A 12,129-nucleotide genomic window follows, 5' to 3' on the forward strand; every position below is an offset into this window, starting at 1 on the left:
TAGCTCTCCCGGTGACCTTGAAGCTGGGTGCGCGTGCTTTAGTTCTTGGACCTGAAACGAGCAAGTTGATCAAACAACAAGACACGCTAATTAGTAATTACATATCCGGCTGCGACAGCCGTACCAGTGGGCAGTGATAGCGTCATTCGCCACCACGCCAAACCCATACAGACATACCGTGTAGAATTAAACCGCGCGCGTCCAGCCATCCACCCGCCTGCCAGGAGGCGACATCACGCACTCACACTCGCTCTCACAGACGCCGACGCCGACACCGACGCGCCTCCCGGCCACGATAGCTAAGCTATTCCCAATTCCAAATCCAGAGGCCATAGACGGCGGCACACAGAGCGCAGAAGCTTTGCTGCTGCAGCAGCAGGAAGGAGCTCGCTCTCCCTCTCGGTTCACATCGACGGTGACGAGGAAGGTGGAAATGGGAGGCGGCCACCGTGGCGTCCGTCTCCTGCCGCTCCTGCTCCTGCTGCTGGATCTTGGCTTCCGCAATGGCGGTCGGTGCGCGGCGCAGAAGCTGCCCGAGCAAGAAGGTGAGGGGAGCACTAGCGGTGCCTACTTTTGAGCTGGCCGCCTCTTGTTTTTGGTGTTCTCTCTCTGTGAAGCAGCATGTGTGCGCACCTTAGCTCATCTTCTGCTCCTTCCCCTCCCCTCGCGGCATGGTGGTTTTTGTGCATAGTTTCATTCCTTCTTATTTTTCCCAATTCAATATTCCTAATTAACTCCGTAATTTTTTTCATTCGAACAGCGCAGTGCCAAAATTGAATTATTACTGATTCTCCACAAGCGACTTACCAATCAGAAAATTGTTGGTTCAGGTTACTAATACTAGGCAGAGAGAGAGAGAGAGAGAGAGAGAGATTAACCCTATTGTTTTTACCTATCAAATGTTTTCATCTGCTTCCTGGCGAAAAAGAAAAGGAACTTCCGTGTGTTCATGTGCATATACAGATAGATACTGTACCACCTTTTGATCTGAAAACGTTACGCCTTCATGTGTCCGTATAATAACCAGTACCTATTTTATTGCCGTGAAATGTTTGCAGCAGAGTAGGACTGTACTTGCGCAAAAGATAAATGGAGAGAAAGTCCTTTTTTTCAACAGTAGGAAAAAAAATCCTAATCCTACAGCAAGAAATGCCAGTCTGCTCATTCGGAGTATCAGTCAAACATAAAGCTATAGGTTCTAGCCCTCTGTTCATGCGGCTGGTGCCGCTTCCTTCGTCAAGAAAGTGGGAGCATCCCACTTCGGTGCACTTCGTCAACTCAAGCGCGATGTTTGACCCAAGATCTGCGCGCTCTCTCTTCCTTTTTCCCCTAGATCCCACAATTTATAACAGAACTTGAACTTCGAGTAGGTGTTGCTCGTATTGCTCTTGTCCAGTGAGCCAGGTGTTTGACGAAATTACTGAGAGGTGCACGCCCGGCTGTCTTTCCCGGCATGCCCAAATATGGCTCGTAGTGGTGTCACAAGACATCTTTTTTGAGTTTAGGTGATGGCAGTGTGCTCTGGTTCCTTGTGGTGTGGTACAAACACTGCCATCCGCATGTCACCAGAATGATAATGGTCTTTCTTGATGATAAGTGATAAGGATTTTTTTCAAGTAATGTACTGTTCTTGCCGTCTAAGGTCCACCGCTGATTCTTCAGAGAAGTGATAAGGATGAGGTGCTGGCAGCAACATGAAGATGGTAGCTGAGTAAGTCAGAGGGCAACACCATTGATAATGCTGACATCTTGTGCGTAGCAAAATATACAAGCTTCTCGCACAGGCACACGGTGATAACTGAATATTGGTAGGATCATACAAGGCACCCATGGATGTTGGATGGTAGCCTTTACTGTATTTTTTTTTTGCCACAGTTGGAGAAATGGAATATGAAAACCACCTTCATTAATATTCTGCAATTTTTGATCATAGTTCACTGAACAATTCATTTCTCTGTGTTCCACGATAATGATAATTAAGCAGCATACTGTACCAATTTGAAAAATGCTCATATCTGATTACTTTATGTTTGCCATACTAATCTGACGCTACTGCTGTCTGTTTATCTCTTTTTGTGGAATGGGAAAGAACAGAAGAGATGAACACTCCTAATCTGATGCTACTGGTGTCTGTTCATCTCTTTCTGTGGAATGGGAAAGAACAGAAGAGATCAACACTCCTAATGTTCGTACGTACTACATCATTCTGTTAATATTTAAACTTTATTTTATTTTTTCAGTGGAAGCTCTCAAAGGTATAGCACGCAAGCTTAACAAGACGGATTGGGATTTCAGTGTGGATCCATGCATTGGGTCTGGAACTTGGGTTAACTCCACTGGATTTATTGTCAGCAATGTGACATGTGATTGTTCATTCCAGAACCACACCAACTGTCATATTATTAGCTTGTAAGATGTGCCATTTGCTCAATAATTTATGTGCTCTGAAATGGTTCTTATCCATAATACTTCAACTCTTCCTCATCTTCCATTTTGCGCTTAATGCTATTGTTTCACGCCTTTGTTTATATACATTGCAGGCAGCTTATGCGTCTGAATCTTAGTGGAGTTCTACCTGAAGAAATTGTCAACCTTACTTATCTACGTTATCTGTAAGTAACTCAATTAATCTACTGGAATATCAGGATATTCACAGTTCATCAACAAAATGTTTTGTTAACATTGCAGTGACTTGTCACGCAACTTCATTCAAGGACCAATTCCAGCATCATGGGCTAGCTTACAAGTTTTTAATCTGTATGTCTTGCACGTCCCCACCATCATGTTGTCAAAATTAAGCATGTAAGTTGTGCCATTTGCTCAACCTTCTAGTGCAACTACAGGTCTCTTCAGGGAAATCGCATATCTGGAACACTACCTAAGGAGCTTGCAAGTATGCCAATGTTGAAGTCGTTGTGAGTTCTAACCACACTATGGTTACAATTACATGCAGCTTTCTAGGGTAGAACTGAAAGATGAAAAGAGCTAACTTTTGTCAGTCATTATCTGCAGACAGCTAGAAGCCAATCAGTTTGAGGGCCCTATTCCACCAGAGTTGGGTAACATCATCAGTTTGGAGAGATTGTAAGTCCTTATTTTTGCTCAGACAAAGCTACTATCTATGTGTTGTGGACTTAGATCCACAACGGGATAACTACTGTGCAGAAGATGGCCAGACGGCGTGGCTGCGAGGGGTTGGGAAGACATAGGTTGAGAAGAGAGAAAACTAGGGAGAGATTAGATTGATTGTTCTTGCTTGTCTCAACCCTAGATACATGACATCCTTATATTGTGGATGCTTAGACCCTTGACCTCTCCTAATATGACTGGACTCATTGGACCTTTCCTTATACAAGTGCTCTTTCCTAATTCTACACTTTCCTAAAGGACTCTTGCTGTCTCCTGATACAGTACGACCATCCCTGGTCTTCTTGCCATCCGGCTGGCCACATCCATCTTACTAGCGTCCACAACACTATGATAATTGAATTATCTTTTCACTGGTAAATCCTCACTACTGAGGGACTTTGCCATTGAACTGTTGTGCATCTGTGATAACTGAAGACTAGATACCAAAGATTAACCTACATTTTTTTAATTATTTTTTGACTCGAAAAATTTAAACTTGGGATATGTTTCAATTGGATCTTTTGAGGTTTTGCCCAGCTACAACTTGACATATCATGAATTCGAATATCCAATGAACAAAAATATTCACATAGCACCTTCTATGTGTTAATGTTCTCACATTATTACAGCCACTAGACAGTATAGCTAAAAGGTCATGTTGTAAATCTTATTTAGACAATTCCTGTTTATTTTCCATTCCCCTGAGATACCGATGCATTTTATTAATACTAAAATATTGAGACTAGGTCTTTGAGAATAATTTTTATGAAGGGTAATCTAAAGTTTCTTGAATTATTACTCATTTTTCTCTTACAGTTTCATTTCTGCAAATAACATCACAGGAGAGTTGCCCTCAACCTTTTCCAGGCTGACAAATATGACAGATTTGTATGTCTCATTCTTACTTGATTAGTATTTTTTTTTTGTGGCAACTCTTGATTTTTTATCTGGCAAATTGCAGCCGAATTGATGGGAACAACATTTCAGGAAGGATACCTAGTTTCATAAAGAACTGGCAACGGCTCAACAGAATGTTAGTGTCACTCTCATATGGAACATTTCATGAAATGATTTTTATTCTGCTGACTCAAAGTTTTTTCCTTACATATTGTCTCCACTTTCCAGAGATATGCAGGGTACCTTGATGAGTGGGCCTATTCCTTCAGAAATAGCTTTGTTGAGAAACTTAACAGAACTGTATGTACATTTTACTTCTCTGTACTAGCGTCCTACTGATATGCTTACTAGAATCTTGTATTTAGATTGTTTATTTTTTGAAGAAAGTAGTTCATTGATTAATGGTAGTACATACATAATCAGGAGGGTGACTGATTTGAGTGGACCAAGCATGAATTTCCCTCCCTTACAAAATGCGCAATACCTAACGGAAGTGTGAGTTTACCTCTGTGTATTTGGTACCAGCTCACTGTAGCTCTTCCGACCTGATCGCCAGAATAGTGAATTCTCTCTGCATTACAGGGTTCTGCGAAATTGCTCCATACACGGGAAGTTACCTGTCTACCTTGGTCAAATGCAGTATCTAAAAGTACTGTAAGTAATCCTGTTTTTATAATGCCTCACATCTTCTCGTTTTAGAGTGGGTATTCCATTTGTTTTACTAGTAGCACTTGGCAACCATCAGTATGGGTGGAACAAGAAAATTTATATTCTATGTACTCCCTCCGATCCATAGTAAGTGTCATGCCTTTAGTTCAAATTTAGGTCAAATTTGGACAAATTTGAACTAAAGGCATGGCACTTATTATGGATCGGAGGGAGTATATTATGTTAGGAGTTTGCAGGAATAGATCTCCTTAGGTGAAGTGACAGCTTGGATATATTGTGTGATTCCAAATGTTTTTGTGCTTTCTTGATATATTCACCGGTTTAAAGCTGTTCTTTAAAGCTGATGTACATGTATGGTTATATGAATATCTGGCATAGTCTTCATGATTGCACTCTGTTGTTAATTTCAGGGATCTAAGTTTCAACAAGTTTTCTGGTCAGATTCCAGCAGAATTTGGAGGAATGGTGTCACTACAATTTCTGTAAGAGATTTATTCTGTGAGACATAAGTTTGCAATCCAACCTATTGTCTCCTTTTTCAACAGTATAATCTGAAACTTTCTCACCAGCATTATGTTTTATCATACATTTTCCAATACCCTCATTTCAATTCTTGAGAATAGGTACTTAACAGATAACATGCTGACTGGAGATTTGCCTGCTTGGATGTTGAAAAACAAGGCAAGCAATAAAGTAAACATGTGCGTATTCCTCAATGCAGTACTTTTCTGTGGATACAGTGTTTTGTAACTTTTTATGGATAATAAGGAATGATTCGCACTATTATTTTTCTCCTTCTGTTCTGTGATTTGTTCGTGGATGACATTTCACAAATGTCTTTCAGGGATGTGTCGTATAATGACTTCACGGGTAACCCTCCAACTGAGTGTCAGCAAGCAAATGTGTATGTTGCGCATTCAAAGATCTTCCACTCATTAACTTTGCCTTGCATGGTGCTCACATACCTTGCATGCTATAATTGCAGAAATATGGTGTCAAGCTTCTCAGTTACGAATGACAGTTCGTAAGATTCTATACTTAAATGTCCAGTTGATTATTTTATATGAAATGTCCTTGAAAGAAAGAAAGGTTTTAGTGCATTTGTGCTTCTTTGTTTTTTTGCAAGATTGCGGCCATGTTTAAGAAAGAACCTTCCCTGCACGGGCAAACCGCAATGTAAGTTTACTTGCACACTGGAGATGGACCAGCAGTACGTTTAAAACTTTAAATATCTAATGACATCTGAAAATTGCTTCAAATACTTTCAGATTACTCCCTGTTCATTAACTGTGGTGGTAGAAGTGTTGTGATAGATGGGAATGTCTATGAGGATGATTCATCTCAAATTGGAACATCAACTTTTGTATTATCTGATGATAAGAGGTGGGCTTATAGTAGTACAGGAGATTTTGTGGGTAATGAAAATGCTGACTACATCGCTAGAAATAAATCAAGACTCGCACTGGCTCATCCCGAGTTATATACTGAAGCTCGCCTCTCCCCTCTTTCACTGAAATATTACGGCCTTTGCATGGAGAATGGTGAATATCTAGTCAATCTTCATTTTGCTGAGATTATGTTCACAGACGATCATACATATTCTAGCAATGGAAAGCGTGTTTTTGAAGTCTTGATCCAGGTACAGATCTGCTCTGTGATGTGTTCTCTTGTGTTTACCATAATAATTGCTGGCAACTTGATTCTTGTTTTGCAACTTTTTATAGTTCATTGCTCATCTTAATGCAATTTTGGTTCCAGAGATAGACAACTATTATAGTACCATACTGCAGAGCATTGTATGGTCTGGATCATTCTCTGCCTTACTATTAAATATATTAACTACAAACTCAAGTCGTGGACTGAACATCAGAGGCTGGACATAAAGATGACAAGTGAAATGTGATTTTTTATTTCTCTGAGTAGCTTAATGTTTGTTGTGGTAACATAAAGTTCTGTAAAAGTTCCTGATAAAGCTGTTCCTTGATCTCGTGGCCTTAAGCACCTTCAATCATTTCAGGGTGCTAAAGTGCTAAAAGATTTTAATATTGAAGATGTGGCTGGCGGTGTCAATCGGGCAATTTCAATGAATTTCACAACCAATATCATGACAAATACGTTGGAAATCCACTTCTACTGGGGAGGCAAAGGTACAACCGCTATACCGTACCGGGGTGTGTATGGTCCATTGATCTCAGCCATATCTGTGACACAAGGTAAGTCTTCAGTTTTGCACTCCCGCTAGCCTTTTAGCCTGGCATTTTTGTTCTGTTGTCAAGTGGAGACTGCACAATGGTATTTTATATGCATGGAAGTTACCTAAATGAATATTAGTGCAGTGCACAGGAATCACCATGGTATCTCTACTGGAGTGTTTATTACCATAATAGCAGCATCATGCCTAGTTATCGTACTTCTGCTGGTAGCCTTCTATATCAAAGTCTTCCGGAAAAAGAATAGAAAGGGAACTGGTGAGTTGATCTATAATTTTATTTTTGTCATTCTTTCTACATATATGTTCTAAGTCATTTTCCTTGTCATTGGTTTAACATATTTCTTGTAAATTAATAATTGGATCAGTATTTTTAGTTACTTTGAAACACCACACTTAAGCATCCTTGAAGATACTACCTTTGTGCGCGGAAAGGTCTTTTGGCACATGAGCTCTACTGATCCCTCTATTAACAAAAAATCAAAACTCATATATATAATTTTAATTTTTTTAAAACAATTCTGGACTTTGTCAATGATATATCCTACAATCATGAAAAATCTCAATGCAAAATTCTTTTTTATTATGGGCTACACAACAATGACAAAATCAGATTTTTTTTTGGAGATTTGAAAATGTGATACTCAGATCCACATTCTTTTCATTTTTGTGTAGCTCAAAATACACATTATTTCCAATTGATAGTTGCACGTTTGTGGTATACATCACTGGCTACATCCTGTGTTGTTTTCAGAATTTTTCAAACTCAGAAATATGATTTTCGATATTAAAAAAAATGGGATACTGGTGCCCATGTGCACCAAATCTCCACTTGTTTGTGCGGTATTAAATTTATACAGTTAGTTATATCTAAAGACAAAAAAAACTGTTGCCTGTATTTATTATATTTATAATATATATACTTTGTTTCTTGCTAGCTAATATTGAGCATTGCATTTTCTGATCTCGCAATATAGAATATCACGGAAGTTTTTTTTTCTGTTATTTTTTTTTTTCGAGAAAACGCAATGACATTGCGTTCCTTTTTGCTGTTATTTCTTGTACGAGATTTTTTCAGCACTCAAATCGCAAGGTTTCCACCGGTGTATTGTAGAAACGTAAGATATTTCCTTGCTCCTCTGCAAGTTGGTGTTTGCAAGTCGAAACTAATACCCTCTTTTTCCCTCTGGCACCAAAAGAAATATTTGTCATTTCTGAGCTTATAATAACATCAAGATTCCCAAAAGTTCCTGTTAAACTTTCCATTGTTTTCTTGGGAAAAGATACTTCTCACTCACACAATGAATAAAGCTCCTTGTTCGGTGTTAATTTTGGAGTCATTTGGCTCCTCAATTTCATTCATGGCTGAATACTCATTTATTCACAGGCCATGTTTTGAAGCTTATAAGGTAGTTTATATAGAATAATTTTAGTGAGACAGTTTATTTCATAACTAAGCCTGACAAATAAGATTTATGCTGTTTTTTAATTTAATATCACAAAGCCACTTGCTGCATTTATGTCCTGGTTATATTTTCTTGTGTATCACAGGTAGACAATTATTTTACCGTGGAAGGAATACCAATACTTCTGAGCTTCAGGCGAGGGCACAGTACTTCTTTAGCTTAAAAGAGATAGAGTCTGCAACAAAACATTTTGATCCTGAAAGTAAAATAGGTGAGGGTGGCTTTGGACCTGTTTACAAGGTAAAAACTATTGAATTTAAGATTCTCTTCTGGTCGCATGGGAAAAAAATAATGGCCCTCTTTTAAGAACACCACAAACATTTTTAGGATAAAATATTTAGTTGAACATTTTCAGAATATCTAAGATACCACCTAAGGAATCTATAAAGTAATCACGTATCTGAATCAACCAACTAGTAGAAGCAAAACAATCATTTCCATTTTGTACCGGTTTTTTTTTTCTGGCTAAATGCAACATTGTATGTAACTGCATAAGTTGTAACACACTCTTTGAATTCCTTGTCTTCAGGGTACTCTAGATCTAGGAAGTAATAATTTTGGTGAATCAACCAACTAGTAGCTTTAAAACAAATATTCTCTATATGTGTGAATATTTTTCGTAAGTTGCAAAATACATAAAATCCATTGTCCTTCAGGGTACTCTAGCAGATGGTACTGCAGTTGCTGTCAAGAAACTGTCCTCGAAATCAAGCCAAGGGAATCGTGAGTTTTTGAATGAGATAGGAATAATATCTTCTCTAAGACATCCAAACCTTGTAAGGCTTTATGGTTGTTGTATTGATGGAGAAGAGCTACTGCTGGTGTATGAATTCCTGGAAAATAATAGTCTTAGCCGTGCACTATTTGGTAAGATCCTGTGATTCTATTACTATTTTTCAAGTTGTCTCTTCAGTTCTGAAATGAATTTGTCCAATTAGTGCAACACTCATCATACCTGGAAAGTACCTTGTTCTAATAAAAGAGCATTTTTAGGCCGCGCAGAACGTCAATTGAAATTAGACTGGCCAACAAGGTATAGCATCTGCCTTGGAACCGCGAAGGGCCTAGCCTATCTCCATGAGGAATCAACACTGAAAATCGTCCACAGAGATATCAAACCGTCAAATATTCTTCTTGACGAAAGACTTCAACCTAAAATATCTGATTTTGGTTTGGCTAAGCTGAATGATGACTGTGGGCGTGTGAGCACTCGTATTGCTGGCACTGTGTAAGCTCTTCTGCCACTTGCTTGTATATCTTTTTATCTTTCTATTATATTTGAATCGATATGTCCATATTCTCAGATAGCCTTGTTAGTTTCAGCTACTGTAATGTCTTCATTTTATATTTGACTTTCACATGTTTAATATTTTTTTCAATTATTCAGTCTCTGTCATCTCACCCTGCTATTAATTCTTGTCAGTGGATACATGGCTCCTGAGTATGCCACAAGAGGTTGTTTGACACGTAAAGCAGATGTCTACAGTTTCGGAGTGGTGACATTAGAGATTGTTAGCGGGGAGAGCAATACAAATAGCATGTCAAGAGAAGAATATCTCCATCTTCTTGATTTGGTATGCTATCATGATTTATTCGGTACAAACTTTTTGTCTCTAACAAATGCCATAATGCCATAAGTCCTAATATAAACGTTAACCAATGGGGGACTGGATATACGTTGTTAGATAGAGGATGAGACCTCTCCAGCAGCGGATGGAGAGGTCCCTTGGAACTTGAATCTGGGTGGGTTGGACAATCCTTGCCACTGAGCTAGCACCCAGAGTCTCACGAGATGTACTTTTGGGATGTTAGTTCCTCTATTTGGAAAATTTTCCCAGGTCGCCATGTATTTAGATCAAGGAAGCACCAACTACCCGCAAAAACACTACAAGAAATGCTGGCGTGGGATTATATATAACCCTATTAAATGACATATTATAACTGTTAAACCTCTTTTACCACATCAAAATCGGGCTAGAAACTGAAATGCCGCAATAACTACTACTCCCTCCGATCCATAATTCCCGGCACTTATTATCGATCAGAGGGAGTATTATGTTTCTCGACAAAGCTTTTTGACACAAGCATTGCATATTCTAAAAGAAAACTGCTACTGTATAATTCTTCAATGGACAAACATTAACTGCTGATAATCTTGTGACACATTTTAAACAGTATTTGTTTCTTTGCATTTGTTCCCTTAGGCCGAAAGATTGAAGCAGGAAGGTAGACTTTTAGAAATTGTCGACCAGCGTCTTGGTTCTGAATTTTCTCAAGAAGAAGCCCTGGTGATGCTGAATGTAGCTCTTCTATGTACAAACACATTACCAACGCAGCGGCCGAGAATGTCCTCAGTGGTGAAGATGCTTTGTGGCCAAGCCCCTATTGAGGTTACGCCTGACGATGATCTACAGGAAGACTTGAGGTTCAGTATCGCCCAGTCTGGGAAGTCCATGAACAGCCGAACAGATTGGTCTTTTGCGCCATCAAGTGATCAATCAATCTTGCTGTACAGCGGTAAGGACAGCGGTTACCTCCCATCTTCAAGCTCATCTTCTCTGAAGCTGTGAGCCTCACCGCCAAAACAAGCTAGGTTAACAATGCCAACATTTTTTCAGTAACAGTAAATGGACAAGTATTTAGCACAATTTTTCTGATTCGAAATTGATGTTGCCATTCATGTTTCTTGTGAAATAGCCCGTGACATCTGACAAGAAAAATATGGAAATGATGTGTCTAACTCGTGAAGTGTTAAGAAAATGTCATTGTTTCGAGAGAACCAAAACATATGTGACCAGAGTCATGTCAAAACAAGGAGTGAACTTGATGCCTTATGGTATTCTGGAACTCTTGTGGATAGGTTGCCCTTGGGTCTCTTGTTCCAAAGTTGTATCGGTTCAAGAGGACAAAAACTATAAGAGCATCTCCACCTGTCTCCCCGACGAGGCCCCCTAGGACGTATTTTTTTCATCCGGATGGACGAAAACGGTCCAGCCGCGCCCCCGGTTCCTCGTTTTCGTCCGGATTAGGCCTTTCATCCGTCCGGAGAGCCCAGGCCATCCCCGGCCCCCCGGGGAGTGCTCGGGGACTCCGGACGAGAGAAAAGCGGGGACGGGCCCGCTCTGTCGGCGAGAGAACGGACGAACCCCACCACTTTGTCGACGCAAATCCCTCCTCCCCTCCCTTTGCTCTCTCGCCGCCGGCACCACCCCTTGGCAATCCGCCGGCGGGTTGCCCCAACTCCGCCGTTCCTCCACCCAGCAGCCTATATTCCGCCGTTCCTCCACCCTCTGTCTATTTTCCGCTGCCGGGCAGCTCCCTCGCGTCGCTCATCGTCGACACGCCCGACAGGTGTTCGTCCAACTGCCTGGCCGGACATGGACTCCGAGGAGGAGGAGGAGCAGATGTTCGCCGAGCTTATTGAAGAAGAAACGGTGGCCGCCGCCCAAGACGAGGAACACCTGCTCATCCTCGCTTGCCTGCCCAGCTTGTACGCCGAGTCTGTCATTGGTCGCCGTGGTGGGTCGGCACCAGGTCGCCGGAAGTGCAAGCCGAGGCAGCGAATGGAGGGGTACTGCATGCTCTACGCCGACTACTTCGCCAACGATCCATTGCACGGTGAGGCTGTTTTTAGGTGTCGTTTCAGGATGAGCCGGAATCTCTTTCTGAAAATTGTGTATGCCCTTCGAGACAACGACTCTTATTTCAGATGCAAGTTGGATTGCACCGGCATGGCAGGGTTTTCCGCCCTTCAAAAGT

General features: G+C 40.6%; 1 protein-coding gene across 1 annotated transcript; it reads left to right on the forward strand.

Annotated features, from left to right (window-relative positions):
- The first annotated feature begins 223 nt into the window (after positions 1–223).
- LOC127320772 (probable LRR receptor-like serine/threonine-protein kinase At1g53440) lies at positions 224–11,157 on the forward strand. The gene is made up of 24 exons (XM_051349844.1): positions 224–545; positions 2,241–2,409; positions 2,541–2,612; positions 2,689–2,757; positions 2,844–2,915; positions 3,013–3,084; positions 3,946–4,017; positions 4,091–4,162; positions 4,255–4,326; positions 4,450–4,521; positions 4,609–4,680; positions 5,106–5,177; positions 5,319–5,396; positions 5,540–5,599; positions 5,681–5,719; positions 5,822–5,871; positions 5,964–6,334; positions 6,713–6,908; positions 7,032–7,163; positions 8,456–8,610; positions 9,027–9,237; positions 9,364–9,598; positions 9,794–9,944; positions 10,575–11,157. Exons 1-24 carry the CDS (start codon positions 434–436, stop codon positions 10,938–10,940), a joined length of 3,042 nt encoding a protein of 1,013 aa, XP_051205804.1. The 5' UTR covers positions 224–433; the 3' UTR covers positions 10,941–11,157.
- Positions 11,158–12,129: the final 972 nt, after the last annotated feature.

The sequence above is a fragment of the Lolium perenne genome, chromosome 6, assembly GCF_019359855.2.
Source record: "Lolium perenne isolate Kyuss_39 chromosome 6, Kyuss_2.0, whole genome shotgun sequence".
NCBI classification, from domain to species: domain Eukaryota; kingdom Viridiplantae; phylum Streptophyta; class Magnoliopsida; order Poales; family Poaceae; genus Lolium; species Lolium perenne.

Excerpts from the sequence above, each read along its gene's own strand:
- LOC127320772 (XM_051349844.1), top strand. The coding sequence starts at position 434 with ATGGGAGGCGGCCACCGTGGCGTCCGTCTCCTGCCGCTCCTGCTCCTG. Across the intron at positions 5,397-5,539 it reads GCAAGCAATAAAGTAAACAT|GGATGTGTCGTATAATGACT; the intron begins GTGCGTATTCCT and ends AATGTCTTTCAG. Across the intron at positions 7,164-8,455 it reads AAAGAATAGAAAGGGAACTG|GTAGACAATTATTTTACCGT; the intron begins GTGAGTTGATCT and ends TGTGTATCACAG.